We start from the raw sequence: 15553 nt of genomic DNA on the forward strand, positions 1-15553 counted from the left end.
AAAAAAAAAAAAACAGCGGTGATTAATAGGGATGGCTGAACGGTTTGGCTCGAGCATGAGTTTGGGCCGAACATTGACTGTTCGCCCGTTCGCCGAACACCTGAATTATCATCACATTCGACTGTTTTTGTTTAGCTCGCCGAATTACCACAATGCACTGCGCCACTGCACAGTGCATTGGAAGCCCTGATTGACTGAAGCAAAAAAAGTTTTGCCCAATCAGGGCACAGAGGACTCTCTGAGCAATGATTGGAAAAAGTAATAATGACTCTATCCAGTCATGGCTCACTGCTCTTAGTCCCACCCCACACTATAAAAGTATTCTTTCAATATCGGCCATTTGTAGTGTGATATTTTCGTAGAGAGAGAGAGAACATGACTCTGTTCAGTGCTACTAGAGAGTTAGTGTGCTATAGTGTGCTATTCTGATTCTATTGTCAGTGTATGTTATCAGTTTAGTGTGAATCTACTGATAGTTCAGTCAGTGTGAGTGTAGTAAAGTTCATTTTTACTTTAGTACCAGCTTCTTTTGTCAGAGCAGGTTTACTGCATTATAGTTCAGTGAGTTAGTGCCCATGTAACGCAGTAGATTTCAGTGTGTTAGGTTCCGTTTAATGCAGTATATTTCTGCATGCCCTCCTCTGCTGAATTGTCCTACGAACCACAAGTACCCCCTAAGCGTTCAAGGAGCTAGTCAATGAGTTAGGCTAAAAGGTGCCATGCAGTGCTTCAGTTGGTGTATCTATGGGAAAGGAACCGCACCGTAGCAGAGATTCTTGCAGCTCTGCGGGGACAGGCCCAGAGGGGGTTCACGCCACGCCAGCTGGAGCCAGGAATGGTGGTGTGCGTTAATGGCACAAACCTCCTGTCCGCCCTTAGACAGGGTAAGGTGACACATGTGCCATGCCTGGTACATGTCCTCAATTTGGTGGTGCAGCGTTTCCTAAATAGGTATCCAGGGTTGGAAGATTTGCTAAAGCAGGCCAGAAGAGTCTGTAGCCATTTCAGGCAGTCATACACAGCCAGTGCTCAGTTAGCTGAAATTTAGTGGGAATTCAACCTGCCTGTAAATTGCCTGATTTGTGAGGTGCCCACCACATGGAACTCAACTTTGGCAATGCTGCAGCAGCTGCACATGCAGCAGAGGGCAGTTCCAGATACTGTAATTCTCAGACACCCCAAGGAATTTGCTTCTTATGCCCCTGCAAAGTTGCAGTACATGGGCTCCCTCATGCTTCCAAGCCTGCAAAAGGACCCAAGAATAGGTGGTATTAAGGAGAAGGATCACTATTGGTTGGCAACCCTTCTTTACCATCGTTACAAGGGGAAAGTCTCAGAACTCATCCCATCCCCACAGAGTGTGCAGACAATTAAATCTCTTGAACACACTTTAAAGAGGAGTTTACCTAATGCTTTTCCTAACTGTGGTAGGTTACAGTGTCATGGAAAACATAGTTTTGAGGCTTTTGTTGGTCAAGAGAGGAGCGTTGTAGAAGGGGGCGGCCTAAGTAATGCATTTCACAATTTGTTTAGTCCTCGCCACCCAGGGCTCTAAGCTTCCACATTCCATTGGCAGCGTCTGCATCATATGCTGGACGATTATCTAGGGGCAAAAACAGAGATGGAGAGCTTTCCCGTTGACGATCCACTGGGTTACTGGATCATGAGAATAGACCACTGGCCGGAACTTGCCCAGTATGCAATTGAACTGCTGGGCTGCCCTGCCCTGCATCAAGCGTGCTTTCCGAACGGGTATTTAGTGCTGCTGGAGGTTTTGTTACTGATAATAGTAGAACGCGTCTATCCACAGATTCCGTGTACCGTCTGACATTTATAAAAATGAATCAGTCCTGTATTGCCAGCAGCTATGAAGACCCTGATGCCGATGTCACTGATTAGGTGTTTTTGGGATGTGGAATCTCTACAAGACTTCTAGGCTGCCTAGTGTTATGGGTGATGATTTCATCTGGAAGAATTTTTTTTGTGTAGGTTTCATGGGCACAATTAACATCCTTTAACATCCATTAACAGACCAAATTTTCTGCACATGTTTGACAGTTAGACTGGTACATATGATTTTAATTTTTGACAGCAAGGCTAATTCTTGCTTTCATCATTAGCACCTCTATAGAATTATGGTGTGAAGGCACCACAGACACACAAAGACCAATTTTATTCACACCTGTTCGACAGGTGCATATCATTTCAATTTTTGACAGCAAGGCCCATTTTTGCTTTCATCAAGACTACCTTTATAGGGTTATGGTGTGAAGGCACCTCAGATGCCCAAAGACCAATTTTTATGCACCTGTTTGACAGGTGCATATCATTTTAATTTTTGACAGCATGGCCGATTCTTGCTTTCATCAAGAGTACCTCTATATGGTTACAATGTAAAGGTGCCCCCGACACTCAAAGACCAATTTTTTCGCACCTATTACTTCTATCCAAAGTCTGTGGAAAAGACACCAGAATTTATCCAAAAAATCTCCAATCTTGTTCCCAGTGCACTACATTGTGGCTTCATCATACAAACTGGCTCCCCAAGCCATTGTTTACACAAAAAAGAAAGCTTGCAGAGACAATGTCATTTTTTTGGCTTTATAAATGCTATTATTTCTGCAGCAGCTTCTATACACAGTACAGATTTGCCACTTTACAGGTAGACTAAAGGGACCCCCCAGGCACTATATTAAAAGGAATTTATTATTTGTATTGTTATTTCTCATTTTTATACTTTTACTTTAAGCATCAGTAAATCACTGCTCATTTAAAAATGAAGTTTTTTTCTACAATTTTTTTTCATTGATACATGTCCCCCAGAGCAGTAACCGGTCCCCCAAAACCATTGTATGCCATCTTACTTGCACATAAGCCTTCAAAATGGGCACTCTTGATTTCCAATAGACTTCAATGGGGTTCTTTATTTTCTTCCGAACTTTGCGATGTTCGAACGTTCTGGAGTGAACCGAACAGGGGGTCGTTTGACCCATCCCTAGTGATTAAATACCACCAAAAGAAAGCTCCATTTGTATGAAAAAAATGTAATGTGACTTCAATAGTGCATGACTGCGCAATTGTCATTCAAAGTGTGACAGCGCTGAAAGCTGAAAATTTAACTGGTCAGGAAGGGGATAAAAGTGCCCAGTAGGTAAGTGGTTAAAAAGTGAGGCCTGTGCCTTGTCAAAGATGTTGTGACTGGAATTCTGTAATTTGATTGATGACATTCTGCTTTGTGTCTGAAGCTGACTGTTTAACTTGGTAATTCTTTTGCCAACTTGTGAGTTGTGGAGGAAGAGGTGGCCCTGTGTTCAGTATGGCTCCCTATTTTCTTTACTCAGTTTGGGGTTCACCAGCCATCATTAGAGTTAGAATACAAGCAGTCATGATAAAGTATGGTGTACTGGCATATTCCACGGCAACCATTGCAGTAAAAATGTGAGCACATGTATGTCTACAGGAAGTTTAAAGCATCTACGGGGATAACAAAAAAGGAAAACTGTGTTTTTAAATTAAACTTGTCTACTCCTATTTCATTTACATACAGTAGCTCTACAAAACGAATCCTCCGTAATGTGAGTGTAATTTTCTGTGCGTTTAGTTCTGCTTCAGTGTGAATATGAGCTTTGTTCATGCAGGAATTACTTCTCCCTTTATTTCCCTTTCCATTTTTATTTTGGATAAAAAAAAAAATACTGAAACTTTACCTATGCAATATTATTATTATTTTTTTTAAATAAATTAACGTTTTGGGGCTGTATTGCACTTCTGGCAGCTCACACTTCTAGGAAGATGAGAAATTTGCAAAAACTGTTGACAACTTCTTATTATTGGCTGCAAATCCTGAATTCTGCCAATAATGATCCCTCCGGTGTACAAACTGACCACACATTTGCTAGTAATAATAAATTCCATAAGGGAATGTAGATAGTTTTATCACTTACCTAGAAAGGACAGACTGATCACGATGAAGAGTCTCATCTCTCCTTACAGGGTGCAGTAGCTGGATGGCAAAGGATGTGTTGTCACTGGTTTATGGTCTGCATATATTTTAGTTTATAGGAAGAGGAAGTGAAGAAATAACATTTTTTGAACCACTTCAGCTCCGGAAGGTTTTACCTCCTTAATGACCAGGCCATTTTTTACGATTCGGCACTGCGTTATTTTAACGAAAAATTGCGCGGTCGTGCGACGCTGTACCCAAATACAATTGATGTTCCCACAAATAGAGCTTTCTTTTGGTGGTATTTGATCACCTCTGTGGTTTTTAGATTTTGCGCTATAGACAAAAAAAGAGCAAGAATTTTGAAAAAAAAAAATGCAATATTTCTTACTTTCTGCTACAAAACATTCCCAATAAAAAACATTTAAAAATCTAATTTTTTTTATTAGTTTAGACCAATTTGTATTCTACTACACATTGTTGGTAAAAAAAAAATCCCAAAAAGCATATAATAATTGGTTTGCACAAAAGTTATAGCGTTTACAAACTACGGGATAGATTTTTGGAATTTTTCTTTTTTTCTTTTTATTAGTAATGGAGGTGATCAGCATTTTTTAGCGGAACTGCGACATTGTGGCGGACAGATCGGACCCCTAACTGACATTTTTTACACTTTTTGGGTACCAGTGACATTAATACAGTAATCAGTGCTAAATATTATGCACTGTTACTGTATAAATGACACTTGCAGGGAAGGGGTTTACACTGGGGATGATCAAAGGGGTTAATGAGTGCCTAAATATGCTTGCTGACTGTGTGGGGAAATGCTTCTGTGACAGGCACAGAGAGATCGGGGTTTCAGCTTAGCTGAAACTTCTGATCTCTCCCTGCCTGTCTGACAGAAGACTCACCTGCTTCATTTACATAAGCAGGTGGGTCTTCTGTCAGTTTCTCTGACGATCGGGGGAGGTCGGCGGCAATCGCCACCACTCCACCCACGGCCCGCCTCCCGCTGTGTCTAAACACAGACCTCGTGCACGAAATCACGTACTACTATGTGATATTGTGCAGCCGAACCGCCCTGCCACAGTAATACTATGGTGGGCGGTCCGCAAGAGGTTAATAGATTTAAAGTGTTACTAAACCCAGGAGCCTGCATTCACTATATCTGGTCTCCCACAGTACACAGAACATGGAAATGCATTTATTTTAGTAAATATAAAATGATAAATATATTTTCTCATCAGCCGTATATAGCAGTTAGAGCAATCTTGTGACTTGTATCAGTGAGTACTGAAAGGATTGAAGGAGCAGTTTTAATTTCTCCCACGATTGTCCTATCAGGATTCAAGACCCCTAACCCTTCGTCTGGACATGTCTGGACAGTGCTGATTGGCCCTGTGCTGATCGCACGCACCCTCCCAAGAAAAGGAAAAAACTCTCTAGCAATACACACCAAACTGTGCAGCCTTACTCCATAGACTGTAAATATTAGGTTATTTTTTGTAGTCTGTAGAAGAAGGAGATGATCAGAGAAGACAGGATGGAACAGCCTTTTTATACAATGCAAAGGACTAATCCCTTAGGATCCACACTAAATAGCATAACAAGCATGTTTTTCTGCATATACAGACTGATTTTTCTGTTGTGGATTTAGTAACACTTCATCATTCATCTGGGGTAACATCTTTAACATAGTGTTTTCAATATTTCAATATGCCACCTTTCCACAGAGCACATTACCCGCCACAACACATTTGTGGGTAAGAGACCCTTGTCCTCTCAACATTGGAATAAGCTGCTTTGTCAATGCAGGTGTTAGGAAGCTGGCAGTGGGTTATACCGGGGATGAGGATGACAGGGGTACAGTGTTAACAAGGTGGGAGTGGGGTGCCAGGTGTGATGAGGATGAGGATGACAGGGGGTAGGTTGTTAGCAAGATTGCACTGGGGTGCCAGATACGATGGACATGAGGATGAAAGGGGGTAGTGTATTAGGAAGGTTGCAGTAAGTGGGCAGGTGTGATGAAGATAAGCATGACAGGAGGTGGGTTATTAGCAAGGTTGCAGTGGGGTGCCAGGTGTGATGAGGATGAGGATGACAGTGGGTAGTGTGTTAGCAAGGTTGCAGTGGGGTGCCAGGTGAAAGCAGGATGAGGATGACAAGGGGTAGTGTGTTAGCAAGACAACAGTGGGGTGCCAGGTGTTATGAAGATGAGGATGACAGGGGGTAGTGTGTTAGGAAGGTTGCAGTGGGGTGCCAGGTGGGAGGAGGATAAGGATGACAATGGGTAGTGTGTAAGCAAGGTGGGAGTGGGGTGCCAGGAGGGATGAACATAAGGATGAGGATGACAGAGGGCAGGGTGTTAACAAGGTTGCAGTGGAATGCCAGCTGTGATAAACATGAGGATGAGATGACAGGGGGTAGTGTATTAGGAAGGTTGCAGTAATGTGTTAGGTGTGAGGAAGAGGAGGATGACAGGGAATAGGTTGTTAGCCAAGTTGCAGAGGGGTGCCAGGTGTGATGAAGATTAAGATGACAGGGGGTAGGTTGTTAGCAAGGTTGCAGTGGTGTGCCAGGTGTGAAGAAGATGAGGATGACAGGGGGTAGGTTGTTAGCAAGATTGCAGTGGGGTGCCAGGTGTGATGAAGATGAGGATGACAGGAGGTGGATGGTTAGCAAGGTTGCAGTGGGGTGCCAGGTGTGATGAGGATGACAGGGTGTAGTCTGTTAGGAAGGTTGCAGTGGGGTGCCAGGTGAAAGGAGGATGACAAGGGGTAGTGTGTTAGCAAGATGGCAGCGGGATGCCAGGTGTTATGAAGATGAGGATGACAGGGGGTAGTGTGTTAGGAAGGTTGCAGTGGAGTGCCAGGTGGGAAAAGGATAAGGATGACAGGGGGTAGTGTGTTAGCAAGGTGGAAGTGGGGTGCCAGGTGGGATGAACATGAGGATGAGGATGACAGGGGGTAGGGTGTTAACAAGGTTGTAGTGAGATGCCAGGTGTGATGAACATGAGGATGAGATGACAGGGGGTAGTGTATTAGGAAGGTTGCAGTGATGTGTCATGTGTGAGGAAGATGAGGATGACAGGGAATAGGTTGTTAGCAAGGTTGCAGTGGGGTGCCAGGTGTGATGAATATAAGGATGACAGGGGGTAGGTTGTTAGCAAGATTGCAGTGGGGTGCCAGATGTGATAAACATGAGGATGAGGATGACAGGGGGTAGGGTTTTAGCAAGGTTGCAGTGGGGTGCCAGGTGTGATGAAGATCACAGGGGATAGTGTGTTAGGAAGGTTGCAGTGGGGTGCAAGGTGGAAGGAGGATGAGGATGACAGGGGGTAATGTGTTAGCAAGGTTGCAGTGGGGTGCCAGGTGTGATGAACATGAGGATGAGGGTGACAGGGGGTAGGGTGTTAGTAAGGTTGCAGTGTTGGGCCAGTTGTGCTGAAGATGAGGATGACAGGGGGTAGGTTGTTAGCAAGGTTGCAGTGGGGTGCAAGGTGTGATGAAAATGAGGATGGCAGGGGGTAGGGTGTTAGCAAGGTTGCAGTGGGGTGCCAGGTATGATGAACATGACTATGAGGATGACAGGGTGTGGGGTGTTATCAAGGTTGCAGTGGGAAGCCAGGTGTGCTGAGAATGACAGAGAGCAGTGTGTTAGCAAGGCAGCAGTGGGGTGCCAGGTGTGATGAGGATGAGAATGACAGAGGGTAGTGTGTTAAGACGGTTGCAGTGGTGTGCCAGGTGTGAGAAGGATGACAGGGAGGTAGTGTGTTAGGAAGGTTGCAGTGGGGTGTCAAGTGGGAGAAGGATGAGGATGACATGGGGTAGTGTGTTAGCAAGGTGGTAGTGGGGTGCCAGGTGTGATGAGGATGACAGGGGGGTAGTATGTTAGGAAGATGCCAGTGGGGTGCAAGGTGTGATTAGGGTGACAGGGGGGTAGTGTGTTAGAAAGGTGGAAGTTGGGTGCCAGGTGTTATGAAGATGAGGATGACAGAGGGTAGTGTATTATGAAGGTGACAACAAAGAAAATGGCCTCTGCCCCCACCTATAACTGGCCTTCATAGCAAAGAACACATGGAAGGGCAACGCACATGAAACAAACAAAAATAAAATTCCCAATTCAATTTGCCAACCAGTCTGCTTACCAACCAAATTAACCTGTCTAACAGTTTGCGTCAAAACAGGGGTTTAGTTAGCACACATTTGCAAACGCATGTGAAAGCTGCAGGGCCACTTCACAGCTCCCTGTGTTACCTGCAGTCCTAGCTCTAATGAATTTATAAGAGTCTTCACAGTGGAAGCACATGCAAGCTAATGGATAGATAGGGGGCAGGTGAGCCTGGAGGTGGCCCATCCCTCCTGAAAGGTAATTGGGGGCATAATGGAAGCCCAGCTGATAGTATTACAGCAAAGGCATCCAGTATGTCCACTCACCAGTACACATTAACAACGAAGAATATGGCTTCTGCCCCCACCTATAACTGGCCTTCATAGCAAAGAACACATGGAAGGGCAACGCACATGAAACAAACAAAAATAAAATTCCTAATTCAATTTGCCAACCAGCCTGCTTACCAACCAACCTTCAAACGTCGAACCGAGCTTCAGCACGGTTCGACGTCACAAGCTGGAAGTGCTTTACTGCTATAGTGATTTTATTGATTCAAGGCTGTTTTATGATGATGTATCTGGTGAGTGCATTTTACTTTCAATAAACATACACCTGTGAAAACGTACTTCACCATGGTCTTCCCCCTGATTTTTAACTTTTGGGAGTGACTGTGCCTGGCTACTTCTATTTTGGGATCCGACATTTGAATTGGGAGCACCTATTGGAAGGCTTTCAGGGTCGATTATCAAGCTTTATAACAACAAGCGTTGTGTGACCATTGTGAGAGCGGTGGTCATACCCATCTGGTAAGAGGCCAGCAGGCTACTTTGTGTGTGGTGGAGGTCTTCACTGTCCCTGTGATTTCATAGACCGATTGTCAGTCACACGTTAAGGGTGTTGTCGGTGGACTATACAACTCATTTCGACAGCTTGAAGTGGACTTTGATATATTAATTTACACCATGTGTTATTCTATGAGAGCTGCATTTTTTGTCTATATTACCAACCAAATTAACCTGTCTAACAGTTTGCGTCAAAACAGGGGTTTGTTTCATGTATTATGAAGGTGGCAGTGGGGTGCCAGATGGGAGGAGAATGAGGATGACAGGAGGTAGTGTGTTAGGAAGGTTGCAGTGGGTTGCCAGGTGGAAGGAGGATGAGGATGAAGGGGTAGTGTGTAGTGGTGGATGAACATCGGCCGGGGTGGTTCGCTAACGTTAGCCGCAAATTTTCTCAAATGTCCGCGAACCGCAATTTCGCGGTGGGCCCCATTGACTTTAATGGGAGGTGAACTTTAAAAACCTTTAGGTCATATTTGCAGCCACAAAAGAGTTACTAGCTGTGCACAAATAGTCCCAGCACATGGACATGTCATAACAGAAGTATTGCAATTGGAAAAGTTGCCCTAAATTTTTTTTTTTTACAGCAAAACATTTCTTTTTTTTTCCTAAATCAGCCAGAACTGACAGCAGCCGGTAAATACATGTCAAATACATATAGGGTCCATTCACACATCAGTAAAATGGGTCCGCATCCATTCCACAATTTGGCGGAACCTTTACAGACGCATTAATTTTCAATTCCAGTCTGAAAAATGAGGCATTCAAAGGATAAAGAAGTAAGTGTCGGCCATAAAAGGCCTCAAAAATTAGCCCACATGGGTTTACCTGACAGCTAAGAACGTTGTATTCTGTGGCTGAAGGTACATTAGGCATTCACAGGATAAATAAGTAAGTGTCGGCCATGAAAGGCCCCAAAAATTAGCCCACATGCATTTTCCTGACAGCTAAGAATGTTGTATTCTGTGGCTGAAGGTACATTAGGTATTCAAAGGATACAGAAGTAAGTGTCGGCCATGAAAGGCCCCCAAAATTAGCCCACATGCGTTTTCCTGACAGCTAAGAACGTTATATTCTGTGGCTGAAGATACATTAGGCATTCACAGGATAAATAATTAGGTGTCGGCCATGAAAGGCCCAAAAATTAGCCCACATGCATTTTCCTGACAGCTAAGAACTTTGTATTCTGTGGCTGAAGGTACATTAGGCATTCACAGGATAAATAAGTAAGTGTCGGCCATGAAAGGCCCCAAAAATGAGCCGACATGCGTTTTTCTGACAGCTAAGAACGTTGTATTCTGTGGCTGAAGGTACATTAGGCATTCACAGGATAAATAAGTAAGTGTCAGCCATGAAAAGCCCCAAAAAATTAGCCCACATGTGTTTTCCTCACAGCTAAGAACGTTGTATTCTGTGGCTGAAGGTACATTAGGCATTCACAGGATAAATAAGAGAGTGTCACCCATTACAGGCCCCAAAAATTAGCCCACGTGCGTTTTCCTGACAGCTAAGAACATTGTATTCTGTGGCTGAAGGTACAGTAGGCATTCACAGGATAAATAAGTAAGTGTCGGCCATGAAAGGCCCCAAAAATTAGCCCACAATCGTTTTCCTGACAGCTAAGAACGTTGTATTCTGTGGCTGAAGGTACATTAGGCATTCACAGGATACAGAAGTAAGTGTCGCCCATTACAGGCCCCAAAAATTAGTCCACATGGGTTTACCTGACAGCTAAGAACGTAGTATTCTGTGGCTAGAGGTACATTAGGCATTGACAGAAAAAATAATTGTCGTCCATGAAAGGCCCCAAAAATTAGGCATTCAATGGAAATGAAATGCCTTTTATGCCGCTGTATTTACCAAAGACAAGGACCATGAATTGTTGTGGGTGGATCCCGGTCTGGCGGGTATTTGTGGCCTGTCATTAAGGAATTTAAATGAAACATGGTTTACTGGTCACATGTGTTGAATTCCTCAGAGATCCATGCCTCATTCATTTTTTTAAATGTGAGGTAGTCTACACTGTCATGAGCTAGGCAAGTGCACTTATCGATCACGATACCCCCTGCTGCACTGAACGTCCTTTCGGACAGGACACTGGACGGGGGCAAGCCAACAGTTCCATTGTAAATTGTGCAAGCTCTGGCCAGAGGTCAAGCCTGCCCACCCAGTAGTCCAGGGGTTCATCACTCCTCAAGGCGTCCACATCGGTCGTTAACCCGATGTAGTCGGACACTTGTTGGTCTAGGCGTTCCCTGATGCTGGATCCGGAGTACAGTTGTCGATGGGTCGGCTGAAAGAAGGATCTCATATCTGAAGTGACCAACACATCTTAAACCGCCCTCTTCTTGAAGGCGCTGTTGGATTGCTACCTGCAACTGTCTCTCTGTGACTAGAAATTCCTCTGCCAGTGCATGCAAAGGCAGAATGCAGCATTTCTCGCAGCAAGGCCTGGAAGTGCTGCATTCTGACCGCCCTCTGTGATGGTGGTAACCTTTCTGCCATTTTTGGTTTGTACCGGGGGTCTAAGTACGTTGCTACCCAGTACTGGTACTTGCCCTTTATGCTTTTTATACGGGGGTCCCCCTTAAAACAGTGGAGCATGAAGGCCCCCATTCGCACTAAACTGGAAGTGGTGTAGAGGACTGGCTCCAGCTCATCAGCCAGGATAATGTCGTCCTCGTTCTCCTCCCCCCATGCACGGATAACACCAGGGATCCCAGAAAGGTTTAAAGCATGCTCTTCTTGCTCCTCCTCATCTGCCCCAGCACCATCCTCCTCTGACTCCTCTTCAGACTCCTGTTGTTGACTTGTCTCAGATGGAGTAGCACCCACTGGGAATTCATCCAACATTGCGACTTCCTCATCTTCCTGCTCCTGCTCCTCGACGGCTTGATTAATGACACGACGCAATGCACGCTCCAGAAAGAAGGAGTAAGGTACGATGTCACTTATGGCGCTCTGGCTGTGACTGACCATTTTGATGATCTCATCAAATGGCTGCAGAGGTCTGCATGCGTCGCGCATGAGCAGCCACTGGCGAGGTGAAAAAAACCCAAGCTCCTTAGAACCTTTGCTGCCGCAGAGTTTGTACAGGTAGTTGTTAACTGCACGTTTCTGCTGGAGCAGCCTATCAAGCATATGCAACGTTGAGTTCCATCGCATCGGGCAGTCACAAAAAAGATGCCTGATGGGCAGGTTGTGTCGCAGCTGAATGTCAGCAAGGCGAGCCATGGCTGTGTAAGATCTTCTGAAATGGCCCAAGATCTTCCTGGCCTGCCGCAAGATGTCCTGGACCCCAGGGTATTTGGCAAAGAATCGCTGCACGACCAAGTTCAAGACCTGTGCCATGCATGGCACGTGTGTTGTTTTGCCCTGTTTCAGCGCGCTCAGCGGATTGAAACCGTTGTCGCACACCACTTTACCAACTGTCAAATTGAGCGGTGCTAGCCACTGATCTGCCTGTGAACGCAAAGCTGAAAGGAGTGCAGGACCAGTGTGGCTCTTGGCTTCCAGGCACAACATACATAGCACAGCATGGCAACGGCTCACCTGGCATGTGGAATAGGTTCTGGGGATCTTGGGCAGCGCAGCGGAAGAGACGGTAGCAGCGGAAAAGGAGTCATCCGAGGAGGAGAGGGAGGATGGAGGATGAGGAGGAGGAGGAGGAGGAGAAGAAGAGGCAGGCCTGCATGCAATTCGTGGCGGTACAACCAAATCTACACAGGTGCCACGGGTTACATGCTTGACGGCCATCAGAAGGTTCACCCAGTGGGCAGTAAAAGTGATATACCTTCCCTGCCCGTGTTTGCTAGACCATGTGTCTGTGGTCAGATGTATCTTGGCACCAACACTGTGTGCCAGAGATATATTCACTTGCCACTGAACATGGCCATACAGCTCTGGAATGCCCTTCTGCGAGAAATATTTCCTGCCTGGGACCTTCCATTGTGGTGTTCCAATGGCCACAAATTTTGGAAAGGCCTCCGAGTCCACCAGTTGATATGGCAGTAGTTGGTGGGCTATGAGTTCCGACAAGCTAGCAGTCAAACGTTGGCCAAGAGGGTTATCCGGCCTGATCATTTTCTTACACTCCAACATTTGGGCCACGGAAGCCTGCCTTTTTCCAGAACAACGTGACGACAGCATCATGGAAGGTGGAGTGGAGGACAATTGTGAGGAGAGACGAGAACGATAAGAGGCTGGATGGTGAGAGCCTGGAGTGTAGCTTTGTGGGTTCTGACGGTGTTGCTCCCACTGGGCTCAGTTATGGGAGTTCAGGTGCCTTCTTAAGGCGGTCGTCCCTTGGTGAGTGTTGGGCTTTCCGCGATTTATGCGTTGACTGCAAAGGCTGCAGATGGCAACACTGCTGTCAGCAGCAGACACATTAAAAAAAGCCCACACTTGGAGCGCCAGATGTGACTGTACGTGGTTGATGGCTCGCTCCTGATAAATTTGAAATCTGGAAACGTAATCCTGCTTTCTTTTACTATTATCATTGAGTTACGTATCACATTGCGTTTATCGTTTAAGTTTGTATATTAAAAGTTATCTTTCTGTGTCACCTCAGGTCTAACTGTTTTAAATACATGTCTTGTGAATAAATATACTTACCTATTCCCTACTGTAGTCAGTATTCACTAAGACTGGTATATTCCGGTAAAAAGAAATTAATCGATTAAAAAGAACTCGTTATATTCGTTCAGAATAATATTCTCGAACGTGTAACGCACGCAACAAAACAAAAAAGAAAACATATAAGGCATTTTTTACACAATATACAGATCATTATTAAACAGCTACAAATATCGTCAAAGCAAAAAGGAAGTTATGATAAATAGGGTTGAGCGAACACGGACTGTATTGTTCGGGATCGTACCAAACTTTTGGGTGTTCGGTACCCAGACACGGACCCGAACATTTTACTGGATGTTCGGGATACAGTCCGTTGTTGGGTAATTTATTTCATGTTTTTGCGCCATTTTAATGGCGCCGTTTCAGCAGCTGCAGGGCAGCCAATCAACAAGCGTTTAACTAGTGTTCCCTTAGAAGCCACCACAGCCATGCCTACTAATGGCATTGCTGTGATTGGCCAGTGCAGCATGTGACCTAGCCTCTATATAAGCTGAAGTCACGTAGCGCCGCATGTCACTCTGCTCTAACTACTGTAGGGAGAGGTTCCTGATGCTGCTGAGGGAGAGATAGGAGATTATTGTAGGGGCAGGCTGGAGATTGCTTTCAGGGAAAGAATAGGAAGAATCATCTTTAATCAGACAGCGATCTACACTGATTTTATTGTGTGGGGGTGCAGTGCACAATCTTTTTGCCCTGACCTTAGCCCAGTGAGGAGGAGGGAGAAAAAAAAACTTTTATCAGTTTGTTAGGTTGGCGGCATGCGGCGTGCGGCGTGCAGCGTGCAGCGTGCAGCGGCCATGTAATGCAAGCTCAGTGCATATGTGTCTGCTTAGTCTGGATTAAAAAAAAAAAAAATGTTTTTTTCCTTCATATTTTACTGTGACATACAGTGTTTAGACACTGCTGTTCTAATCTGCTATTCAAAAAGCACCAATTTAAGGGAAAAATAATTATTTTTTCAGTTTTTAGGGATAAATCATTATTTTTCAGTTTTTCATTCAAATGGGTTTTTATTCAATAGCGGAATAGCGGAAACAACAACAGTATCCAAACTGTTAGGTGGGTGGCGTGCGGCGTGTAGCGGCCATGTAATGCAAGCTCAGTGCATATGTGTCTGCTTAACCACTTCAATACAGGGCACTTTCACCCCCTTCCTGCCCAGGCCAATTTTCAGCTTTTAGCGCTGTTGCATTTTGAATGACAATTGCGCGATCATGCAACACTGTACCTAAACCAAATTCATGTAATTTTTTCCCCACAAATAGAGCTTTCTTTTGGTGGTATTTGATCACCGCAAGGTTTTTTCTTTTTTGCTAAACAAATAAAAAAAGACCGAAATGTTTGAAAAACAAAAGGTTTTTTTTGTTTATGTTATACAATTTTGTAAATAGATACGATTTTTCCTGCACTGATGAGGCTGCACTGATGAGGAGGCACTGATGGGGTGGCACTGATGGGGTGGCACGAATATGTGGCACTGATAGGCAGCACTAATAGGAAGCACTGATGGGCACTGATAGGTAGCACTGATATGCAGCATTGGTGGGCACTGATAGGCGGTACTGCTGGGCACTGATAGGCTGCATTGATGGGCACTGATAGGTGGCACTGATGGGCAATGATAGGCGGCACTGATAGACAGCACTGATGGACGGCACTGATAGGCGGCACTGGTGGGCAATAATGGGCACTGGTGGGGGGCATTGATAGATGGCAATGATGGGCACTGGTGGGCAGCATTGATGGGGAGGGCACTGGCGGACAGCGCTGATGGGGAGGGCACCCTGAGCCCTGATTGCAATCCCTGGTGGCCATGGTGGGCATCCCTGGGGTCATGGGTGGGCATCCCTGGTGGTTCTAGTGGCACCCCCCCAATGATCTCCACTGGTAATCAATGCTCTGATTACCAGTGCAGACCCCCCCCGTCAGGAAAGCCGCATATCGGCTCTCCTATACTCGTCCCTGTCAGGCACGAACTAAGGAAAGCCGATCAATGGCTCTTCCTGTGTACTATGTGACCAGC

At 45.2% G+C, this 15553-nt stretch overlaps 2 protein-coding genes across 2 annotated transcripts in view; both read right to left on the reverse strand.

The window, feature by feature from the left end:
• The window catches only part of LOC309554700 (uncharacterized protein), a gene marked incomplete at both ends in the record, with an annotated part of 60974 nt that extends 56993 nt beyond the window's left edge, over nucleotides 1-3981 (reverse strand). The window contains one exon of the mRNA XM_082256404.1: nucleotides 3945-3981. Within this exon, the coding sequence (XP_082112530.1) occupies nucleotides 3945-3981 (37 nt within the window). The remainder of the gene's footprint in view (nucleotides 1-3944) is intronic.
• LOC309551920 (uncharacterized protein) overlaps nucleotides 1-15553 on the reverse strand; it is a 199725-nt gene that overhangs the window by 70080 nt on the left and 114092 nt on the right. The window lies entirely within an intron of this gene.

This window comes from Pelophylax lessonae (assembly GCF_965119305.1).
Source record: "Pelophylax lessonae genome assembly, chromosome: 4".
Classification (NCBI taxonomy): Eukaryota; Metazoa; Chordata; class Amphibia; order Anura; family Ranidae; genus Pelophylax; species Pelophylax lessonae.